The 26,180-nt window shown below is 38.2% G+C and overlaps 2 protein-coding genes across 5 annotated transcripts in view; one reads left to right on the top strand and one right to left on the bottom strand.

The window, feature by feature from the left end:
- twin (CCR4-NOT transcription complex subunit 6-like twin) overlaps positions 1 to 26,180 on the bottom strand; it is a 505,964-nt gene that overhangs the window by 137,404 nt on the left and 342,380 nt on the right. The window lies entirely within an intron of this gene.
- LOC112552971 (uncharacterized) lies at positions 7,996 to 10,743 on the top strand. The gene is made up of 3 exons (XM_025219633.2): positions 7,996 to 8,220; positions 8,975 to 9,118; positions 9,715 to 10,743. Exons 1-3 carry the CDS (start codon positions 8,011 to 8,013, stop codon positions 9,898 to 9,900), a joined length of 540 nt encoding a protein of 179 aa, XP_025075418.2. The 5' UTR covers positions 7,996 to 8,010; the 3' UTR covers positions 9,901 to 10,743.

The following is a 26,180-nucleotide window of genomic DNA, read 5'->3' as shown; positions in this document are numbered from 1 at the left end:
TTAACCATTCATTCATTTCGACGAAGACTCATCACGAATGCAAGTTAGGTCTATATTATATCCTCTATTATATCTTTCAATTAGCGACGCCTAAGCCGCGCAATTTTTTTCATGCGGTGGCTGAGATTTTTATACGACAGAGCTTTTGTTCGGAACCGTCCCTGTGTGGGCGTCCCTCACCCACGTGGCGAGTTCGGTGTCTCCTCGTGCCCACGTCTATCCGCATAAAGAAACGCACGGTCGGCGGTACAGACGCGATAACGGTACCTGAGGAGTTCCTCTACCACCACCTGGCACTACTCCATCCACGTCCGCCTGCCACTTCTTCTTCCTCCACCTGACCTGATTTCCTGACCCACTACCGGAATAAGAGAGAGACGTATTCTCGACCATCAATTCAGTTACGATCTTTCGGACCTTTGTTAATTTGCAACGACTAGTAATAAGTTCGCTCGATGTCAAAGACGGACATGCGCCGTGACATTATACTTAAATTATATCAATATGCTGTGGAGAACAAATCGATGCTAGTCTCTGCGGTTGAGGGATTATAATGATCGAGTGTCCTATATCTCTGAAGAGATAACTCTGCTTTCTCTTATTGCCAAGTCACGACATGGCATGAACAGAGTTCAAGTCCGATGTCAAGTAACGTTAAAAATCATCTTATTTCAGCTATTAACAGATGAACTTATGAAATATTTTAAGGATAAAGATTTTTTTTTCAGACACTTTTATTTTATTACGTGTAATTTTTTTTCTTCAAAAAAAAAAAATAATAATTTTTTAGTGTATCTCTCCACTTTTTCACGACATTTCGGATACTTGTTTCGAAGCACCCTCGTGCAAATAACGGAAATTCGTTTCGCCTTCTTGATCGTGAAATCAAGAGCACATTCCGGAAGCTGACGAGGCAGAAAGGGAGAAATTTCCTCGATCGGCCAAAGAAATATCGCGGGAAATCTTATACAGTTATATGACATTATCTAAGATACAATAGAGCGTATATGGCGAAAAGAGTTCGACAGGAAACAGGAAGCGAACGCCCGACCACGTAGTTTCCTTCTACGAGCGAACGAAACGGAAGCAAGACCGTGCGAGACCGTCGTCCGTGACGAGCTTTTGCACGACCCTTTGTTCCCGCCTGCGAAAACTTTTGACTCAACCTCTCATACCGCATTCAGGAAAAGCTCCTTTTTCCCCCGGTTCGTACCCCTCCGGCGGCACCTCGTGGATTGCTTCCTTCAAGAGGCACTTCCGTGCCGATGAGAGACTTGTAAAACGTGACAAAGTCCTCGCAGGACTCGAGCTGTTCTGTCTTATCTTGCGAAAATATCCGTGTTACGTAGAAGGCTTTTACTGCACGAGCGTATGTAACGCGTGATACATGAAATCTTTATTTATTACCGTAATATTTGTAACTTTGTTCAACATAATAGATGCTTTCGAGGTGTAAAAAATTTGCTGAAAATAAATCTTTCGATTTTTATTCTTTATATTCCACACACGTTATTCATTATAAATAATAAATTTATTTATTATCCACACTTTCTGTATATGTATAATATATTAATTCTGTCTTCCTTAATTCCGGTAAATATGTGCAAAGAGATGCGAGTTCAATATTGAAACAACACGTTTTATGCACGTTGTGGAGCTACTTTCACGAAACAACTTCGATTCGCTGTTATCGATCCGCCACTCACATGCGAACGTTCAGTTTGTCAATGTAACCGTATATCAATCATAGTCAGAAAGTTCGAGTCTGTTCGATGGATTCGTAGGAAGTCGAAAATACACGCTCTCGAGAACATGATAGAGGAGAAGGTTGGTTCAATCTTTATATACAGCTCACCAATTATTTTTCAGATCGTGAGAAAGTGAGTATGTAAGTTATAGAATGTTAATTAGGTTAGTCAATCAAATTATCTTTCATCCCTCAACGAGACAAATTATTTTTTGCCAAATAAAAAACATGTCTCATTAAATTTTAGTATTAAATTACATAATAATTAATTATATATTTACTCTTAATATATAGTCATATATAGCGACTTGGTGTCCAGTATGTGACAAGCAAGTAAGCGTCGAGGAACGAGACACGTGCAGACTTCTCACACATATCCGTCAATATCATCCCGAGATCGCTGGCAAATGTTTGGACAATCAAGTACGAACGCTTTCGCTTTTTCAATTAAGATAGAAGAAAATTTTTCAATTCCACAGTATCAAGATAAGCATAAAATATAGCAGCAGAAACTATGCTAACTATGCATGTCAGAAATATAAAATTATTTTTATATATGTGTACATTTCTTCTGCATTTTACTTTATTAAACATTTTATTATTGTACAATGTGTTATTTATGTTTTTCGTCATTTACTTTTTTATTTAATATTATGGTTTAATTATTAAGATTTTACGTTATGTATAATCTTTCATAAATTTATATTATAAAATTTGATTAATTTTGGTTTTTAAACTTCTACATTTTCGCTGCTATCTGAGAAATTAGATATCTTGATAGATGGGATAGATAAGTTGATAGATGGGAGGACCGTACGGAAATTACGCGCAAAAATGGCGAAGACTATACGTTCATGTTTGTGGTGGTCTTATCGTCTCGCATTCCACCTTCGACCTTCTTCTTATCCATCCTGCAGTCCTTCAATCCACAAGTCTCACGGGTCGAGAATATATAAAGTTTCTAAAATTGGATATATAAAAGAGATCTCTGTATTCTCCTAGTCTTCAGGATAAATATTACATATGTAACAAATGTTGAAACTCGCATACAATGGACGTAACTTTTGTAATATAATAAAAAAAATTCGATTTTTTTTTTTCATATATTACATATATGTAATTTATTTTAAATAATTGATAATTTTTTTTAAAAATTAATCCTATTTCTCTTAACTTTTATATTTGTCGAAAGGTTCCTATTAGCAACAAACTAAAATTAAACGGGAATTTATCTTAATAAAAAGTATCGTCACAAAATTTTGATAGCATTAAATCACAAATAGATCATATAATTTTATCTATGCTTTTTATCAAATCTTAAATGAGTTAAAGAGAAGAATTCACTTTTAGAGAAACCTTTTCGTGGAATTTTCGCATATTTGCGCTGGCAAATTGAATTAGGTGATGTGCACGAAACGTGCTCGGTAACAACCGTGCTTTCCTTAATTCTTCTTGACTTTTTGCAGAAGAGCGAAGACCTAAAGATATCGTCGAATCGGATTTCGTCCTCGGTCACGCCAGTCGATGGTAGTAGCGGCAAGAAGAACGAGCCGAAGAAAGTTTATGCTACTTGCGGTAGGTACCAATGCGATTAAACATTACGTGTCGCACGGCAGCCGAGAGAGCTTTCGCGATATATCCTAATTCGGATATGGTTAAAGTTCCAGTTGTTTGGCGCAAGTCGTCGTAGCTATTTCCGGCTTAGATTTATATAGCCGTATCTGAAGTAGGCCAATGCAAAAAAATCATTGATTAGTGAGAGAGTTCGGAATCCGACATTAAAACTACAAATAGAAGAAGTATAGGGGACCGAGCAGAGATTATTGTGATATATTTAATTCTCAAACATTATTACTAAAGCTCGACAGATCTGATAACTCTAATTGCTTACCGATTTTATTTTAATATAATTTCTTTCGAGAGAAATTCTTGAAAATCTGAAAAATTATCTTTCCTTATAACTTAACTCTACTTTGTTTCTATTAATATTTTATTAATATATCTAATCTTAATTACTAATTTAATTTATTATTCAAAAAATAGATTTCTCTATGTTAACGATTTGTCGGATTTAGAATTGCGATATTCAATCGCAAATCGTTGTTCAAATTTTCGTGTACAAAACATTTTTCCAAGATTCAATACTGACAATGATTAAAATTTCTGGAATTAAAATTTTACATTTTTTTCTTCCCATGATATATACACTCGTGCAATATATATAGAAAGACACGGTCGAAACACAATTAGAGTTGAGTGCCAGCAATGAGACTGGCTCTTGGAAGAATATTTTGTCGTCTGTGGTCTGTCCAACGCGACGACAGTCTGTGGTTCCGATTGTGGTCAATGTGAAAGCGTTAAGACTTAACACTCGCTTTCACCGTCCGCAGTGGACACGTGGAAATTGCACGACGAGAGGAAAGTCTGCCCCCAATGCCAGAGGGAAGCTGTGCCAACACTTCATACTCGCGGCGACAAACTAACGACCTCTCATATCGGAGCGTTCTGCCTTTTCGGGTATGTACACATGTTGTTGGATTAAAGATCGGATTCAATTCATTTAATTAAGCGTAAATTGAAATTGGGAAAAAGCCTCGCGAGGAAAATATTAGAAAATTATTAAGAGATAATTCTCAATCACATAATAATTTTTCAGAAAAAATAATATAATGAAAATCTTTAATTTATTAAATAATTAATTCATGATCAATCACAATCTTTAATTCTGGAATATTAGTATATATTAATGTATTATATTGCGTGATATTATTGAAATACGATCGTCTTGTTGCTTTCATTCATCGTATTTCTTTATGGCAACATAGACTCCTACAAAATTCTCACATTTATCTGATAAAACTTTTTGCGTAACGTCATTTTTTTTTCTCTGCGACCTTCGTCACTGCCCTTAACGAGAGATAACTTTTTGCTGACCTTTTCATGATACGCATGGCTGGCCAAACGAAAAATTTAGAGCTGGTGGCTTTTTAGTTCGCGTGCAAGCGGTCAAGGATTAATTTTTACGTTGTTCCACTGATCTCTCATATTATTTTCTATTCTAAGAATCTGATCTCTAAAGGATGGAAATTGAAAACCAAATGCGATTCTAGATTAATATTGAATTTAATTTTTTGATGCTTCAAGATAAATATTTCCAATCCTAAATCTCCTAAAAAAGATATTCCTTTCTTTTTTTGACCGATGTCGCGGTACAATTTTCAGAATAAATTGCAATTTCTATAAAGTTGATTATATATTTATTATATCACACGCATTCGTACAAATATGATATTACATTTTCACCGTGGGGTGATTCGCAACAGATGTTGGCCGTTTTGCTTCATTCCGTTAATGATGAAGCGCGCGAAGAAGGTTCGCGTGATTTGTCCATTGTGCGGTCACGTTTATGGCAACTTTGAATACAAAAACGCAAAGCTGTCGCCCCGCAAGCCCGCTGACACCGGGAATTTGAAAGCAGCAGGACTTGTGTCACCCGCACCCGCGAGCTTTTGCGTGCGAGTCACAAAGGAAAAATCACTGGAGAATTAATAAAAAGCGTTCCGCAAATGTTTATTATTAATATATCAGCAACAACAAACGCCATTATTTTCTTGAATAAAGCGTTTTCAATATTACGTTTCGATATTGATCGCCAACGGTGCAATTATGTTCACCGCGAAAGAGAGAGTTTAATTAACGCGCCACACTTTATTATTCTACATTTTAATAAAATACTTTATCAATACATGGTTTTGTTATCTACATGAATAATTAAGGCCCGTGCGATATTTTACATAACAAACTGCCGCGCGGTTGGAATTTATACATTTCTGCTAATGAACGTTTTGGGAAGTTAATTTACAAGATTGAACTTTTCAATGCTACAAAATTCGTATACAAGGCACACGCCAGAAAATCAAAGATACGTTTATATTACGCTAATATGTATATACGCTGCAAAATATAAATATAAATATAATTTTGTAAATTCCCAACACAATACATAATATCAAAATAACATTATTTCTGAGAGAAAATATCTGTCTTTACCTGATGGACTTTTAATTATCAAAATTATTAAAACAGTACTAAAGTATACTGACTGTTCCGTTGAAAAGGATACGAGCAGATACGATCTCTACAAAACAATGACGACGGGGAAAGAAGGCTGCGAGTTAACGCGCGATCCACACAACGATACGTCGTTGTTTCGATATGCAGTTACGCGCGCGATCATCAGCTCCCGAGCGATTACCATAATGACTTATTACGCCCGTAATTAAACCGCAGATTTTGTTGTAATCAGCGGCCGTAGCAGCGGTCCGAATCGGTTTACCGCAAACAACGCGATTGAGCGCCGCGCGCTTAAAACCGTAATTAGAAATGCGCTCGTAAATACTGTTCATTAACGTGTGTTACGCACCGAATGTGCATTTTTTCTCAGTCGCTGCGAAACGCGCGTGCGCGCGCGCGCCAAGTCGGCCGGCTTATATTTATCGCGCACGCTCGAAATGAATTTATGCTTCTAGAAAGCAGCGCGCTTTTGTAAATCACAAAGGGCGGAATGCAAGCGGAGCGGGCCGTCGCAAAGTGGCATGTTGTTCCCGTGGATTCCGACACTGAGAGCACCCGATGGCAAAGCTCGCGCGCCAAAACGACCGAGCAATATCTTTTCCACAGAAGGTCTGGCACGGCAAACAGTTTTTATTAATTATGAGTAAATTAAAAATTACAAAGAAATATAGACGTAATTGAGTTGAAAGCTGAAAATTATATACTTCCCTTCTCCTTCGCTTTTGTCAGTTTTAATTAAGAGTTATAGAGGTGTGATTAATATTACCAATTACCGGAAGCCGGAAGAGAAATTTATTGCAGGTTTCGAATACAAAACCTGATGTGACTCTAATGTTATATTTTTACAGTTGAAACATGGAAATACCACGACAGATCGGTTCGTTGTCCTGCGTGTGGCGTAAAGGAGACGCCGATAATACTTAAGCAGCAGAAATTCACAAGTTCCCGTCTGGCTGCATTTTGCTTAATGGGGTTAGTCATTAAAAAAAATATTGTAATAAACCATCGAACAAAAATGGTAAAAAAAGTGCGCGATAATTGCACGTTATTAATATTTGTCAAAAGATAATATAAATTGCATGTTAACTTTGATATTAATTGCGATATGCGTGTCTATATGAAATAATATTTATATTATTTATTTAGCGGAATCATAAAAGCGCCATGAGAAATCGATGATTAAATGTTAAATAAATAAAATCCGACCGAGAAAAAAAAGATTTTAACGTTCCACTCCAATATTTCGCGTGAATTTGCGTCGATAAAGCAATTCCGCGATAAAACAAGTTTCCGATAATCACTTATTAGCAGCGATAAAAACAACGCTAATTAGCGAGACACACCTGCGGACTCTCTGAATAGTCTCTCACCATAATACATCGGATTTTTCAAAAGACTAACGCGCTATGATGGCGCGAATCGCCGCGACTCGTAATCATTAAATCCCTTTCGTTAAATTTAATCCTGGTCGCAGCGGCGTCCGTTTTCAGCGAATTGAATTCATACACGACGGAAATCGCGAAATTACTCGCTCTCATAAATCACGACGAGTGACTGCCGATAAGCGTGTAATGCCGTATATCAAAATGAAATATATTCACTTCATTAAACCTGATTAGCGAAATGCAACGCAACGCGATTTTATGCAGCGAGTATAAGAAACTCCAACAGAAAATAATTTTATTATAATACGTTTACATGATTTTTTTTTCCTTACGTGCATTTAAAGATAATTCTGTCATCTCTGAGTTTCCATTAATTACATATTAATTTACGCGATAAGGGAAACGAGGCGCTTTTATGACAACGTCTGCATTAGTATTTTAAAAATATAAACGACGGATTGGAATTATTCGAACGTGTCACTCGTGATTTATCGCTTCATCTTGATCCAGATTAGACAAAAATCTAGAAAAATATATGCAAAGTAGCATAATAAAAAATAAAATAAGAATAGGCTGCTTGAAAATTGGCTGTTAAGATTTTCCTAATAAGTGAAATGAAAAGATGCGCTTCTTTTCAGTTTTATTTTCACTTCTGTATTCCTGCGCGAGACACAATTTTGCAAAACACAATTTTTGCGGGATACCACAAATTCCTTATTTTTTTTTATTACGAAGAACCGCGACGGATACAACTTTGACAGTTCCACTTGCAGATGCTGGCCCTTCTGCTTCATTCCGTTGCTGATGAGACGGGACAAAAGCGTCCGCACGCTATGTCCGCGTTGCGGTCACGATTACGGAATTTGTACACGAGCGGAGAACAAGCTGCTCGCCTGTTCACCGAAATGTGTGTCTAGCCGCAGGAAATTCAGCGATTTCGCAAATTCGCAACCGTGTCATCTACGGATGGAGTGCGACGGTTTGCGAGCACCACCGGAACATCGAAATCGTCAGGTGAGTGGTATCGCATCGTTGTACTAATTGTGTCAGCAGATTGAATCCGGCGCGTGCTCTATTTGCCAGTTAACTTTAGAATACCGATTGCAATTTCAAAAGGCCAATATTGGCGACGCGCACATATTTGAAAAAAAAAAAAAAAAAAAAAAAAGTATGTGACAGTTACCAAATCAAATAAATGTGACACAATTACCTTTAATTTTTGACGATTTTCACCTTTGCACTTTCAAAATATATATTATTTTCTGATTTCCATTTAAATCATGAATGAGAAATTCTTGAAATCGCTTAAGATATTTTATATTTCCCCTGGCATTAATTTGTACATAAAGTTAACATTGAAAATTCTAGCTTGATATTATATATATTTGCACTTTCAAAATATATATTTATTTTCACATTTAAGGTATCTATTATCATATGTTTGCATGTATTTTTTTGTATCGTATATTTGGACAATTCCCCCTTATATCAATGTATTCTCTTAAATTAAAATATGCTTGTTCTTGAATTGTTCATGCTTAAAAATCTCATCAATTTTTTATTCAAAATACCTTTCTCCAAAATTAATGCTTGGATAAAGTTGATGCGTCACACGCTTTACATGCTTCATTTCTCGTGATGTCACGTGCGTTTGTTACGCGTCATTACATCATCCCCGAGGGGAATAAAAAAAAAATCGATATCTGCTCGCTGAAAAGTGATATACAGATAGCGTGCTAACGTCAACGACGTTTCTCATATGACAAAGAAAACACTTTCCGTGGGTGACGAGGCCGCGAGAGCTCTCAGGATCTCAGAGGAGCGTCCTCGGCGAGGAGAAGGCGGATCTCGTCTTTGCCGGTCGCAATCGAAGCTATCGCGCGGATACGCCTTTTGTGCGAACCAGGTCACGGTGAGTCGTCGTTATCGTACATTCTATCGTACATTCTACAGGGTGGCCCACCACCATCGCCGGAAAATACTTTCAGTGCTTTTCGAACGAGGTCGGCACCGATTTTTACACGCTAGAAATTTGATACGACGACATTTCCAAACTATAACGATGGATATCTCAAAACTTGTGGTTGTTCCGTTGAAATCGTGTCGGAGAAAAGTGCGCTTGAAATCGTTTAAAAATTACTAACAAAACAATATTACAGTGAACGGCTAATTGTTAACGCTAAATATTTCCTTAATTAAAAATTGTGCAAAAAATCCGCTGGGAAAAAATTATTTTCAAATTCATCAAAGAATTTATTATACAAACTTTTATTCTTCGCGAGGGAAGCATGCGTTATTGCTTAATTTATTATCTCATAAATAATAATTATATTTATTATTACAAAAATTATTTCATAATTTCATGATCAGCTTTTATTTTGTTTCACATTATTGGAATTTTTTCGAACAAGGCGTTGTTAATATTTTTAATACCGCATCGTATGAAATTTTTAAAATGAATGACCAAATCACGTCTCGTAAACGTTTGTAAATCTTTCCCGTATGCAGACTCACAGTTCGCCATGTGACGAGTGCAGCAGCAGTGATTGCGAAGACAAAAGATGGGATTGTCGCCGCGATTCAGACGAGTCAAAAACTCCGAAAGCTCGAGTACGAAGTGAATCCGAAGGCAGCACGGGGACAACGACAGTCGATTTTTATGCGAGACAGGTTTGCTGCCGGGAATGTGGCTAGGAGAAACGAATGAAGAAATGGTCGAGTGAAGAACGGGGAACAACGAACGAACAAATGTATTTGCACATCGCTCGCGAAACGCGAACTCTTACTTCGTTATTCGTGCAAATTTAATTCTGCGGAATTCCGTGGTAGGCGAGTTCCCCGTCGTAGAACTTAAATGGAAACTCGCGGCACAAACAGTTTCACGCTGCGAGAGACGCGATTTGCGTTTCCAGCCGACTGACAATTTCATGGGGAACTTCGCGAAACGAGAGGAGACAAGACAAGACAAGACGAAACATGTTTAACTATTACTGCTCTATTAATATCCGTTTTTTTTTGTCACTTTATTTCTATTAATGAAAATTCAATTTTCGAGTACGCGCGATTTCTTTCACCCCATGTTTAGACGGCGTTTGTTTCCTTTTTTTGTGAGAACAATCGGCGGTACCTGTTTTTTATTTGAGAAACATTTACACGATTATTCATTTGTTTTTTAGATAAGCTTTTACGTACGAGATTTTGTGACACCGAACAATGAAATAAAAAACACCTGTGAAACTATGTTAAAGCTTCCGTTTTTGAATGAAATAGCGTTTAAACGTTTAAGATTATTTTTATATTAAAAATCTAAAAGTTTTACATATCAATATTTCATGCCTTTTTTTTTAAGTTTTTATAATTTTATTCGCGATCGGATATTAATCAATAGATCTTCCACATTAGTACACAACAGCATTTTTCAATCATTTCACATGTATTCCTCTATTGTGATTATATAAAAAAATTATTGCTGCGAGTCTTTATATTGAAGGATGTAGAAACATTCTCTCTTGGAAATTTTACCGAAACGCGTAAATTTTTGGATTAGAGGGTATTCTCTAACGGGAGATTTAATAGATGTACTTCAATTTATCGACGCGTTCAAGACATAAAATAAACGGGTCGCCAGGACGTATGAATAGCTCTGTATCTTTCGTTCTTTCTCTCTTTTTTTTCTGTAGGACAACGATAACATTCGTTTCATTTCCTTATTACCTCATTATCTTACGTCGGCCGACTTGTCTGCCGAGTGCATCCGGATAATAATTTCCCGGAATTCTTTGCCGGGTTAGCTCGTAAAACGGGAAAAACTCGCGAGTGGAATGAATAACCGCATGAACATCGAATCCCGCTAAATGCAACTTTGTCGGTGTAAATCGCAACCCGAAAGTGTAATCGCGCGCGCGTTGCACCTCAATTACTATAATCGGCTGCTTTATTAATCATAAATAGATAAAGTATCGAAGGCTCTTTGAAATTTAAATTCGGCTATTCATTAACAAATTATGGATCAAAATGTGATGTAATTAAGTTTCTTTTAGCGTACTAATTAGATTAATATCTCTACCACACTAAAATAGAAAAGAGCCATTTTATTTTATAATATTATATCTTACGCTAACGTCATTTTTTTTCCCATACATAATTTTATTTGCGATTTTTAGTCAAACTCTTTTTGTGAAAAATAAGACGTTTTGCCCTTGAAAGAAATACGCTCGATTGCGTAATGTGTTTCAAATTATTCGGGGAGAGAGAAATAAAAAGAGCGTCACAGGAGGATGCGAGCAACATATGCAAATTGCAAATATCCTCGCGGAAAAAAAGGGTTGCAAAAAAGCACAACGACGAGGTGCACAGCCGCAACTCGATTCCAGTATTTCTAAATGAGCGTTCTACGCTTATCTAAACAATTAGTATGCACCATCACAATCATATACATTATACGTAATAGACGTAACACATTATAACTAAACAAATGCGATTACGCAATGTCCTGTTGGGAGTACATGCATGAGTAATACGAGTTGTTAGTATTCGTTCTTGCATAAAAATATATTTAGTGGCTTTTCAAAGACGTTTGAAATTAAACCGCGATCGATCAAGTTTCTTGTGCCAATTGTGTCACTATCAAAAAGAAACGATTGTTAAAACAAATTAAATAGAAATAAATTGAATTAATAATAGTTTTAATGATGTGAAATTCGTCCACTGTCCGAATCAGTTAGCAGAATTAAGTAAGTGACATCACAGCACGTAAGGGAAACGCGTGGCTCAGCATTTCGAGCAAAGCTCCATTTCGAGCATAAAGGATAAGTCACCCCCCCCCCCCTCCACCCCTCGGGGCTACCGTCTCACCTTTTACCGTCACCGATAGTACATAGAGCTGCGAGCTGTTGATTGGTCAGCTGCAGAAGGAAGGACGAAGGGTCTTCTTCTCGCGGAAGGAAAGTTTTTCCCGAGCGGAGAGAACGCCGTCAGCCAGCCAGCGACGTGGCACGTAACGGGCATAAAACGATGAAAGTAATCTCGGCTCTGATCTCGTAGACGGTTACCAGAATCGGCGATCGATACGCCGGAGTGCGCCTGTAAAGACGGCTCGATTCCACTCCATTCACGGTGTTCCTAATAGAGTTTAGTTCTCTTATTGTCTTCGCGTCGTTGCAGCTTATCTTCCGACGGTGAAACTTATGGACCATAGTCTCCGAATATAATAAATATCATATAACCGGGAGAGAAAGAAGGAGAAAGGAGGAGAAAAAGGAAAAGGAAGGAAATATTTGTTAGCAATACGTAGTCCCCCTCGAGCGCAAAAAAATTGTTCAGTTAATTAATTTGCTTTAAATGTAAAGTTTGGATATTATATACAAACATGACGTGTAATATAAAATAATAATAACGAAGATGTAAGAGCCTTCGGTACACGCATTAATAGAACGCAAAGTCAATTTAATTTAATTCGCAAACAGCAATCAACAATTGAAGAGCTTATTCCCTTCAGTCACTTCAACTCCACGTCCGTGAAAAATGTAAATCACGCGTCGTCTCTCAACGAATGAACGCACTTCAGGGATTTCGCGAATATGAAAAACGAAATGCAAATACCGAACTGCGAGTATATACGAAATATGCGAATATGAATCTTCTACTGTACTGTCGAACCTCAATCTACTATGGGAGTGCATAATACCGTAGAGAGAGAGAGAGAGAGAGAGAGGGGGGGGGGCGAAGAGAAGAGTTGATTGATACCGGCCGCGAAGATACGCTCGCGAATCACGCAGGGATGAAGAACACAATGCGAGATCGTGAGTTAAACTGGGCCATGAAAGCGGTACCGGAGCGTTATAAGAAAAGCCATATAATTAGCATTGCAAATGTTCCTCTCATTCCCGCTCCCTTCTGGCTCCGTTTCTCTTAGAATTCGTTTAACGTCGGTCTACCTTTATTCCCGGTTAAAAAAAAAAAAAAAAAAATTCGATTTATGCTCCGTTCCGCATTCTAACGAGCAAATTAATTTGTTTTGCATAGAACTTTATTACCTGTCTAGATCTCATTTTGATCCTTATGAAAGAAGCGAGTATTTAATTGTCCGAAAGGGTGCTGATATATTTGTCATGCTAGTATGCGCACCTCCTCTTCTTTTTACGATGTCATTTTCATTAATTAAGATTCCCATTAAAGATCCACCTTGTTTGAGATCGAGCGAGGGAACTTTGTTATACATCTGCGTGCGTTCACGAAGTTTAATTCGCATAAAAATATAATATTTTATTTTTTAAATTATATGTATGCTTAAAAAATTATTTACTCAATACTTTTACGGTATTTCCGCTTTGGAATTTGACGAGAAATCTAAACGTCACATAATATTCACGAGTAATACGGTATATATCCGTCATTCTCGGTAATATATATCACCGTTTCCCGTTTCGCTCGAATATCATTCGCGGTAACAGTGTTTTCTCCTTTTTCTTTCCATTTGGCAGTATCGGCATGCTCGAGTGATCGCGAAACAAGGAGCCTTCACCACCTCCCCCCCTCCGCTTCTCCTTCTATCGAGAAATCCTATGCTGTTAACTCGCAGGCTGTCCTGTAATCAATGCAGCATCGCCGTCGTTATGACCACCTACGATACCGATATCCTCTTTCTCATCGGATTTTACGACCGTTGTTCCTCGCGGCAGCGCCTTCGCATATTTCCGGGAGTCCCTTCTTTTCCCGCGGGACGCCGACACCGTCAGTCTTTCTTTGATGATCTCTCGGCATTGGATTTCGAAGAATCGAAACGCCACAGCACTTCGGGAAAAGGCAATGGAGAAAAGTTCAATGGAAACGTTACTCGACGTGAAAACGCATAATCCCCTTGATTTCCTAAGAGATTCTGAATGTTTCTCAAAGATGTCAAGATTTGCATTTTCTTTCAATGGTAAGAACGTTTTGTACAGCCAGAGTCTAGAGTACATATTTCCGATTTAATTAGTTTATCATTAGTTTTCAAAACATTTCGTAACAAATTTACACAGACAGATTCCCATTCAACGAAAATTCGTTGAGTTATTTATGAATTTTTATTATAATAAAATAAACACTTTCTATTCAGCCGGAAATTATTATTCTATTTTTTATCACCATATGCTTCATATACACTTTGATTATTATTCAAAGATTACATTGAATTACTTATTATATTTTAATTTGCGCTTACCATTTCCCCATTTCATGATTTTCTAATAATATATTAATATATTAATTACAAAATTAAAGAAAAAAAAAAGAAAAAAATAAATAAAAATGTCTTGGCTCATTCTCCGGAGGATTGAATTTCAGGTGACGAAATATGAGAGCACCAAGGAGAATCATGAACCTGTTCGGCTTATAAACGATCGTCCCCCTCATGACGAACGATCGGGCACCCTTTAATATACCAACCCGCCTGCACCACCTCATCCCTCGTAACTTCACGATGGCGACCACTTTCAAACTTGGTCTCCATTTGGTGTTACAGCTTTATAAATGGGGGCGCGGATTAATTAGCACGACGAATCTACCGGGTCGGGTCGCTTAACGGTCGAACTCTAAATCTTAGGGGAAGAATTTAAATTGCGAGAATTACGAGATTTTCTTCATGTCGAAGAATTTTGATTAATTATTTTAAGCGCTAATGTTATTCAAATCAGAAAACTATTTTCAATATAAATCTTATGAATTCAAATGAATTAAAAAGTAAACGATCTAGATCTTCAACTTCTTATCTCTTTCTTGTCTATTTTTCGGATTCATTTATTTTTCATAATGCTGTACATACAGCCACGACGAGCGCACATAAACATGCATAGTTACTTACGACTTCGACCGTTCGTCCAATATGCACGTTAATTAGGACTCGCGACGGTAAATTAAATTGTGTCCTTACTTTGCGCGCAGTATCGGAAACTGTAAACGAGCCGCCGAAATTCAGGATTCGTGACAGCCTTTTGCGCGCATTTAATTAAGTCACGTTTGAGAGCGTAAAGTACATCGAGCGTGATTCGCAGATCAACGTCAAAGATCGCGCCGAAAGGGAGAGAGGATTACGTCTAATTCGGTTCCAAGTGAGTGCATATAATCCGCTTGGCGCGCATAATTGAGCTTAGAGATTAGGCGCTCGTGGATTATGAATAGATCATCGGCAATTGCATTGCGATAATTAGCACTTTAGCGGGAGAAACGCGCGCCGAGGAACGAGCCGATAATTCGCCAACTCGCCGCGGTGATATTGAACGGGCGAGCGATAGATTTGCGAAGACGGGATGATATGAATTTAACAACGGGCTATTAGCTGACAAACGTTAACGATGATTCGCGGGAATTATTATACCAGATTATTATATACATCTCGTATACACGTAATTTATCTTCATCTCCCTTATTTTTGGCAAGAGACACGAGAAAACAATAACTGAATTAATTTATTTCATGAAAAAATTAATCATTTACGCGTAGATTAAATATCCGTCTAAAAGATATGATTTAAAAAAAAAAAAAAAAAAAAAAGTATTGCTACGCCCCAATATTTCGAATTATTCCGAGCGAATTGTTCAAGTGGTGCTTAGAAACAGCATTATCCTGTCAGCGCGGGAGAGGATAAGCCCATCGTTCTTTCGCTTCGACCTAGACTACTACTTCCCAGTAGTCGCAGTAATGATTCAACTCAGGTTTAATTAGGAATAGGACGGACGTCCGGGTATACAGTCTGAACGACACCCTCGCGACGCCGCTTCCCTTTCCTCCTCGTCGTCGTCGTCGTCGTCGTCGACACGGCACTTCGATCGTTTGTCGAGCGCTCGTTAATTAATCGCCCGTCGCGTTCGAGAACAAACGAAGCGAGAGCAGCGGGCACGAGCGGAAGGATATAAACGAGGCTACTAAGTTATTCTATTGGAGTCACCGCTCTTTCTCGATCCTCCTCTCTGTTCTTTTAACGGCACACGGGATGCTCGCGATCCGCGCTGTCGCGGTTGAAACCGCTGTCGCTATGCTGACGCGCTGACGCGCGGCTTTAAGCGATCTTACGGCAATTTATCATGTTAAGCGTTCCACTTGCACCGCGTTACTTTCTAATGGCAATTTCATTAATTATAATTCAAAATTGATTTTCTCCCTTTTTTTCGTACGTAAAAAAAAAAAAAGTACCGAGACAGATAATTTCCGCCCAATTTGAAATTTAATTCAAGACTAAAATATGGAGAAAATAAATTTGATATCGAGCATATATAAAAGATTTCTGTCAAATTAAAAAGGAAATTAAATAACGCGAAACCATTCCGCAATTAAATTTGGACGCAGCTCGTTTTAATAAAATTTTAATTTGACCAAAGTCGATATTTTTTATGTACGTACGTATTGAATTATGTAATATTGAAAAATAAAAAGGCACGGGAGCACGAGTTATTCCCGACAATTTGAAAAAAGTCAATCGCAAATTATTTTCATTAAGCGCGGAAGAGAAATATCGCGGGAAACCAGTGTTTCGTTTTATTAATTCGCAAATTATAGTTAATTAATGTCAAAAATCAATTTGACAGCGATATTAATTATACATTGTGTTAACACAAAGAAGCTATTATCGTATATATATATATATATATATCTCTCCGTTCCGCACTGAATTTAAACGCCGTAGATATGCTTTCGACAGTGCACGCTTTGCGCTCGGAAAATCGGAAAACTATTTTCATGACGCAAATGCGCATCTCAACGCAATCGCTTTCTCTCAGTTTTGTGTCGGCGTAATCTCTTCGAGGATGTTACAGGATAAAAGGGGATGAAAGACAGCGCTGAGCGTTTTTTTACCGCACTCAACTATTCCCAGTATCGTCGTCGAGCGGCGTGAATATTGCTCCGGCGATTCGTTGCGTTGTATAAAGAACGGGAAAATGGCCCGCGCGCTTTTGCATTGTCGCCATACCTGTCGTGGCCATCCGCGCGGAGATGAGCTTCGCGAAATGAAGAACCGCGGGCTAATTCGCATTCCCGCGATAACGCATTTTCCCCGAGACCAACGCTGTCACTAACAGCCCGAACGACGATGTAACCCACACGATGAGTTTTCCAACAAAAGCAATAATTGTCCCTTCCATGAAAGAATTCTTGGAAAACAAGTCAATATCTTGAAAAGACAAGGGACTTGAATATATATTCGCCCGATGAAATGATTGCAATTCAATTTAACGCATTATTTAATAAATTAAAGGTTTTTCTACAAGACTTCACACAGAATTCACGAATCCGTAGAACAATTGAATTATTCGGCAAATTAATTTAATTCTGATGTAAATGATTAATTCAATTCAATTTCTGACGTAAATGATTTCGTCAATTAATTATGTTGGAAGTCATTTAATACTAACTCGTACTGCTCGAACAATGCGTTGTTTAGCAATTTTAGTCTTTGGAAAAATTTTTATCTTCTTTGTTTTTGTCTTAAAAATGATTTTTAAAGAGAATTTGGATATTTTATCATATTTCTAATGCAGTTCTTTATAATCCTACATATAACAATTAACAATTAACTACATTATAACAATTAATTAAGAAGTAAAACCGATATATATATATATATATATATATATATATTATGGCACTAGCTCATGTGCTTGATTGTCGGAGATTAGTAGAAGTTTGTCCGGAATTGCATGCTGCTATTATATCGACGAAAAGAATTTAAATAACACGCACCATTATGTATGTATCCATATTTTATTCGAGATGAAGTTTCCCTAAGTTTGGATCGCACGCGAGACATCTGCTTTTTGATAGCAACTTTCTGCACTAATAACCGATAACCTAGATCTATTTGAGTGAATGTTTTACATAAAACGCGATATGAACTTTAATTTGAAAATCTCAAGAATATATTACAGATTGAGCTTAATACTGTGAAAGAATTTATATAAAAATTTGAAATTATTCTTTATCTCTTATTTTTTTAATTATTTTCCAGAAAATCATTTCCTTGCAACTTTTTGATCACAATTACACTTTATATCTCAAAGTGCTAAATCTATAAACCAAATAATAAAACTTTTTTCTACAATATCATTTCAGAAAAAGATAATATAAATATTACAATCCATATTTTTCATTTCTATATAATAGCATGTTTGTATTTGTACTTCTCCAATTCTCTATAATCGAGCAACGAGTTATTGAGATTGATATTCAACCTCAGCTGCAAATAACGCGTTTTCTGTGAGACCTATGGATTTTCGAGGACAAACCAATCCCTAAGGGGAACATTTTCTATTCATTCGGAAGTTAATACAAGGCGATAATGCTTCATATTGCAGGATGGTTTGCGGATCAAACTTTGATTTTGCTGTACGCGACGAATATAAAGGCCGACTAACTTTGCGAGATATTGGGATTATATCGTGCTTTATTAGAGACCGTTGCTCACAGTTGATATAAGAAAACTCACGCTTTGCGGCGATATTGGTTTCTAGAATTCTCCCCAACATTTTCTCATTCTTTCCGAAACGAATAAATTTGTCCATACAATTTTTCGAACATCCATCTTTAGATCGTTCCAAACTTGTGGAGTCAAAATTGTGGGAGAGTAAAATGTTAAAATCCCTTTCGATGAAGTTCGCTCTTCGTGTCAAACTAGAAAGGAGTTCAAAGAGTGAAAAAAAGTAGAAAACCACAAACAAGATGTAATAAAGTTCGACATATAAAATATGTCGGCCACGTCGGTGGAATATAATCTTCGTAGTAACTAAGTTTTCTCCCTTACAAGAGAGAAAGTCATATCGAGAGAGATCTATATATATATATATATATTTATGTATATCTACAAAAGTATTAAATATGCCAAGCATTTTATAAATCAAACACTACATTGCGTTCATGTGAGAAATGGTTTTCTAAAAATATTTTTCAGAATTATACTTTATGAGAAATTTGCTATATAATATACATCTATATATATATAAAACTAATTTATCTTCATTTTTTGTTCTTCTTTTTTATGATGTAGTCTAATGCCATGCTAATGTAATCTAAAAACTTTTGAGAAAAATTGTTATTTTTGAAAAATATCTTTCAAAAGTAGGTCGTCGAATCTTTTATATGAGATATTTTAATATTAATATCAGTCTTTGATGTAATACGAAAATTTGCATACCTCTCCGTCGGGAAAATGTGTAAGAAAACGTCTGTGGCGTCAAGACATATTTGCACAAAAATTTAAAGATTACAAATTCCTCTCGCGAAATGAAAGCGTTCGCCGCAAATTTCCCGTCTCGCGCCGCGCGAATTATTTCGCGCGCGCGGTTCATTTGCCGAAGAAATTTCCGCTTTTAGGAATAACCGCCGCGACAGGAATAACCGACGGGCGTGAATCATGAATTTCTCGTTCTTCGGTATGCAACGCCGTGCGCGATACCAAGTACAAGCGATCGTAATGGCGCCAATTAGAAACACCGCTGCTCTCGGAAGTCAGAAAGCGCGGTAGGGAATACATAAATCGCGCGAAAGCGCGACTTTTCGCGAGCGAACATTAAAGTTAAAACGTGGCGAAAGATGTATTAAGAGTACCACGGAGGATAACACGGTTCATTCTTCTCGAAGTTAATTAAGTCGCACTTCCTGGGAATGAAGGAGGAAAAGGAGAGTGTCCAGAAGGGGGTGAACAGGAGGTTCGTTCCGCGGCCCTCCCAAGTTTTTAATTAGACTCTAGCTTCTCCCGCGAAGAGGTCCCTGCGGATCGCAAGAAAGAGGAGAACGCGCGATTCTTGCCAGGATAATAAGGCAGGCAGTTTAGCCTGATAATTTCCTATTTATTCAGCAACTTAATTACCGAGCGACCGAAAAATATGGTATAACAACTCGTACAAAGAGTAAAATACATTAACGATGCAACGTTAAATCTTTATCAGTTAAAAATTAAAAATGTGTCACCATTGTCTTAATCTTATTATATTAAAACATACCTTTGGCGAAAGGCAAACTGCATCCTGCATGCGTGAGCGACTAATGGCAGAATTACGTACCTGGAAAAAAAAGAGACAGAGAATAAATTAATGATCGGGAAACAGGAATAAAAAAATTCTGAAGGATGTCATGTAATATAAATTATACGCGCTCGACGCGGTAATAAATAATGAAACCATGTCAACGACTTAGCTGCTTCTCAGCGGCAATAAAGGATTAAAACGCGCGCCCGATACGGCAATATCGCACGCTTATATCGGCGCTTAACGCTTCAGGAAGCAACGACAAAGCTGAAAAGTCGTCGCGTCGTCGAGTTTCCACGATTCCCAGCCAATTAAAACAACTTTTTATCGACCCGGCAGCCTGGCAAGCACGGCAGACGATCGCCGATGAAGCGAAAGAGACTCCGTCGACAATGGAAGTCGTCTGCGCGCAAGTCTGCTTTTTTTTCAACAAGTCAGTTATTTACCATTTAGTTCACTGCATACCGGTCTATCGATTATTTTTAAACAGACGAGACAGACGTTTAAATGGTATATAACAAATGTAATAAAGGAAGCATAAATTATACAGGAATGGTATCGGATAAATTTAAAAGAAATTTCTCGATAAAAAAATCGATCTTTCTTCGAATAATTAAAACTACTACTGAGACATTAACCAATTTTTATAAAATTACTAATTAATCGTAATAATTGTAATAAATCTTAGCATACTAGGCAGAAAAAATTTGAAAGAACAAAAATAAATCGAGAAATTTATTCGGGAAGCATCTGCTCCTTTCTATCTAGTATTGAAAAGCCCGATCCGCCTGATTCCGCCGAACAGTTTAGTCCTCCACCTCTCTCCGAAAACGAGATTAGGCTGCTGCAGCTGCAACGCTTGTTCGTCCCATTGTTCGTCGGGATCCTCGCGGCAGTGCCTAGGAAGGGCGTATCACTGCCACGAAGACGGAGAGGAGAAAGCCGGAGGAGAGTCAGTAACACTGCTCGTGCTGGAACTTTAATGGCGAAGTTGTCCGCGACTGTCTCTGTGATAAGTTCATAATGCGGCAGCTCCGACGCGACTGCCATTGATAACCGGCGTGGCGTAAACTTCGCCAACGACTGCGCAGCCAACCGCGGAGAGAAATGGCAAGACTAAGAGAGAAATCGAGAGAGACGGAGAGAGAGAGAGAGAGAGAGAGAGAGAGAGAGAGAGAGAGAGAGAGAGAGAGAGAGAGAGAGAAAGGGAGTCACGGCACTTTGGCCTAATAGGTCTCGCAGTTGCGGACTATCGACTAACGCGCTCGACTAACTTTTCGGCGTCAGCCTAGCGGCGGTTGATTCCGTGACAGGCAATCCGACGACGTTGACTGACGTCATTCCGCGTGTTTCGAACTTGCTCTCGCCGCCGGCGGGATATCGCAAGCATCTGTTACTTGCTTACACCAGATCGCTAACGGGATGAGCAAGAACGGAGGTTGAAAATTGGGAACGAAATTGGCGACGATCCGTCTGCGCCGGTGATTAGAATTAATTTTCTTGGGATATTAAACGCGTTCAGTAATTTAATTTAAACTTCATTAAATTAACTCCTTTTTATGATTACAGCGAGGTCGACGATATCCAATCGAGGAATTTTTGTCGTAAAAAAGATCGATTCTTGAAATTAATTGAAAAATGTGAACTTTAAAATTTTAATTAATAATGAACTTTAAACAAAATTTTTTTTAATTTACATATATAAAAAAGTAATTTAAAAGGAATAATGAATTTTATTGCATAATAGTATATGTGATTTCTTAATACACATTTGTAAAAGATAATCTTTAATCTCAATCCTCTTTTCGGAACGAAGCTTAACTCACAAAAATCAGGAATACCTGTCACAATTTTTCTCCCTTTTTTTGTGCAAATCCGCGTTTGTTTGAACCAACCGTGCGCCAGCTTAATTTGCAACGGACGATTCAAACGCATTTTGGTGAGCTCTCCAATTAGCGCGACTTTCACTCGTTGCAATCGAGTCAGCATTTCGCCCGAGTTTTAGAATTTGAGACTTTGATCGGAACGTCGTTCAATAAAGGATTATGCACTTCGATTCCGGTAGAATGCATGCTGAATGTTTTAAACAAAAATATCTTTCCGTGATGGCAAAGTATTTTTATCACAAAAAATTCTGGTCATTCAATAATTTAATAATAAAAAAGAAGATAATCTTTATCTTCTCCTTTTCCATTTAATGCTAATGTTTAATATTTATAATCTCTAATTTTTTCATCTTTTTATACGTTATATACATTTACAATTCACAATAACTTTTTGCCAAATCCACTTTGTTACCGTCATTTTCTTTTCATGTTCTGAAAGAAATGTCCTAAAATACCCGATATAAACTTTATTCCGTTTTATCCCATATTTTGTTTTTTTTGGTTGCAATCCAGATTCCTGAGGGTCAACGAGAGAGTACACGAGATATCCTTTCGGTCTTTGCCGGCAGCTTTGCGATAAGAGCGATGTAGTTTATTCTCCTCGTGGTTCTTTGCGCAAATCGATTCTCATCGCGAGATCGCGCTTGCCGGACAACGAGTCCATAAACGTGACTAATAACCACCTTTCTGTCCTCTCTTGCGATGTCGCGTCGCCGTTGTATTGAGGCGCATCTGCATCCGTGGGCAGATGCATGCTCGTAACTTACGAGATATGAAAACGAGGTCCCGGCGCAGCTACCGCGAACAAAGGAGAAGACAGCTTTATCTCATGGCTTCGTGATATCACCGTACTTGACGAGACACAGAAAGAGTGAGGGGGGGAAAGATTTGCATACGAGAGTGCTCGGTAATACATACGCTTGACGAACAGAATGGTGTTTTTCTATTTGAAAAACGACAAAATATATTCTTCCCGTATTAATATTTAATTGAATGTCGTAACGTTTGAGATAAGACAAAAAATTTTACAGATTTAAAATTTTGATCGTATCATGTGTATCTTATAGGTTCAAATTTCTTTAGAATTAAATATCGGAATTTTAATTATAATAGGAATCACGAGTATTACTTTTTTCTCTTTTGTCTCCCTGTTACTCTATTTAAATTTAATACCGTTGAATACAGCTGAAGGTTCGGTGGTTTCGCTTTGAGGATACCGCTGTGAGATTCTCGTTCGAGCGAAGCCACCGCCACATAAACTAGAATTTCAAAAAGATACTTTCGGTGAAACACCGGCGGCCACCGGTCCCCAGAGGGTTAAGTTACAACAGAGTGCTTCATCGCGTGTCGATACGATGGGATCGAGCGCGATTTAAAAGCGCGAGTGGTAAAGCGATACACGGATGACGTGGAGAAAAAAAGAATGCGGTCTCGTACACAAAGGATTCTATCATGTGCAACAAACTGCGAGAGTTGCAAACGATAATTTGAGCATGAAGCTATTTTGTTGGGAAACATTAAATGCAAATCGATTTATTTGCGTATATACCGAGGTATTCCGTGAATGTACCGCTGATTACCGAATACCTTAAATTTATTTGCGCTATGTATAATAATAAATACGTTAGTCAAATTATATTAGAAGTTCTTTTTAAGCGAATTTTATGGTATCTCGCCCTTTGATACGACGCTGAGATATGAGAGGCATTTTCATCGAATTTTCTGGGCTTTTTGGAAAGGCGATTTTTCCACGAGCCCCACATTTTTACGTCGCTTATCGCCAGAAATCGTAACAATGACGGCGTTGGGTTCTGCGAGAGATAGAACGCCAATGTCAAGCACAGCACAACGGATTCGCTCGTTCGAGTATCGCGATCCATCATACGAATGTCACTTTGGAAATTTTAATGCCCGACGGTGAATCTTCATCCAGCATCCGGTGGTTGGCGGCACCGAGAAATAACCTTTTACGAGTCTCTCGCTCATTCATATCGCCGAGTGGAAGAAACCTCGAGAGTTTCGTCCAGGATCTTTTCGCCTGTCCATTTTTCGGATACGACGAAATAACTCTCGGAACGAATATAAAAGCTTCTGCGAGTGACAGTCGTCGAGCGATTCAACGAGTGTAAAACTTGGAAAGATGTAGGACTCGCGATTCTGATTCTACACGACGATTCACACTAACTATTTCTGAATTTCTCAAAAACCAATGGCAAATTTAAGTTCATAAGTTCTGAGATGTAATAAGAATTAAAAAGAGATTCCTTTTTCAACGCGGACGATCAGGAGATTCATTAAACGGATATCAACGGGATACTAATTTTAAACGCAATAAAATATAATAAAAGGTAAATAGAATATGCGCAAAAATACATAAGTACGATAATAAAAATAATTTTCTTTACGAGCGCGCACGGCGCTCGTAACGCGAGCGCTCGCGGGCTAATACAATTAGCGAGCGTTGCGAAGGCATTAATCTTTCGCACAACTTTCGCAGCCGGCGGCGCGGCGCGGCGAGGCGAGGGTCGCCAATTGTGCCGGGCATAACTGCCCGAGTTGGTAGGTACCTACGTGCTAAGAGTAAAGCCCGGAATTAGGATGCATCACCATTAATTAGGCGCTTACAAAGAGCAACCGATTACGGTACACGTTACGGCGCGGCTTTATACAGCTTTCTTAACGCTGATTTAGAGCGCGCACTACGGCGAGAGCTCTAAACACAAATTTCTGTCCTCGCGGGGTTACGAGAGTAAGAGAAAATTAATATGCATTTGCACTTTCCCTCTCTTTCTCCGCAAGGTAGATAAAGCGAACTCTATCTGCGAACAGAGAGAGGAGCTTCCTAATGGCGATGCGTGCGTTCGAAAATCCGATCCCAAATCCGTGCTTGCATCTGGAGACCACGATTTTGCTTCCACCTTCCGTAAGTATCGATACGCTCGAGATTTTTGGGCCTCGGAATATCGCCTCGACGTGACGTGACTCTATGCGTAGATTAGCCTGTTAGACGAGCCACGACGTCAGGAATAATCGGCGAGAAACGCGTAAGATGTACACGAGTTTGATGGGCTTTAGAAGATGCGCGTGGTTTCTCGAGTTTACGTCGTGGCAAAGGTGACGTAGGCAAAAGAAAAAAAGAAGAGCCGAGAAAGAGAGAAGGAAAGAGAGAAGTCATGCGATATACAAGAGTCGCGAGGTACCGAACGGCTCGCTGGTAATTGCTCGATTACCGTTAGCGCGCGCTGTATATTTCGTACCGAGATTAAAGTTTACGACTCTAGGCGAGATTTAAGGCCGAATTTCCCTCGCCACGATCGGGCGATCGCTCGTTAACCGATGCTCGTACGATCCGCGAAGAATCGTTAACCTTAGGAATATCTAGGGTAAAAAGGTGCATTCGACTCTAATAGACCACATGGCGTTGTCGTATTTTGCCGTGATTTTATCTTGACACGTTGACTTTTATTACGTGCTATCGCGTAGAATTCCTGGATATAGCCTATAGATATCGAATAATAGCGCAACGATTGCAATTAATCATAAAGCACGAGAGATATGATACAAGCATAAACACTGTGTTTAAACAATTTATAATTTATAGAGATATTATAAATCAAACACCGCGTGATTTTTTTTGAATTATCTCGACTCTTTTAAAATTGTTTACAACCAGAGAATCGTAAGAGAAGAGAATCCTAAAATGCAAAACACAGCATTCTTTTTAGAAGAATGTAAAATTTAAAATCTCTTCAAAAAAAAAAAAAAAAAAAAAAACACACAACAACACAATTTTACAAAGCACTTTAAATTAAACATCAGTTTCTATCGTCAGAATAATTCGAAAAATATACGTTACACGATTTACGTACTAGTCAACAGTCGACGATGATTATATCGTAGCCGCGCTCAACTACGTGAGCAAACAGTTGCAGTTCCGGATTTACAAAAGCCGCAGAGAGAATTACAATTAAACTTCGCTATCAAACGTCAACTCCAAATTCGTTAAGGAATCCGCCGGCCGGCCGGGAATGCCGTAGTTCACCAGCCCCGGGACCGCTCTGTATATAACGGCGGTGACCCGCATACGGCTGCGCCT

This window comes from Pogonomyrmex barbatus, unplaced genomic scaffold (assembly GCF_055798465.1).
Source record: "Pogonomyrmex barbatus isolate J1 unplaced genomic scaffold, ASM5579846v1 scaffold1, whole genome shotgun sequence".
Lineage (NCBI taxonomy): Eukaryota > Metazoa > Arthropoda > Insecta > Hymenoptera > Formicidae > Pogonomyrmex > Pogonomyrmex barbatus.
This window is presented reverse-complemented; position numbering and strand designations above follow the sequence as displayed.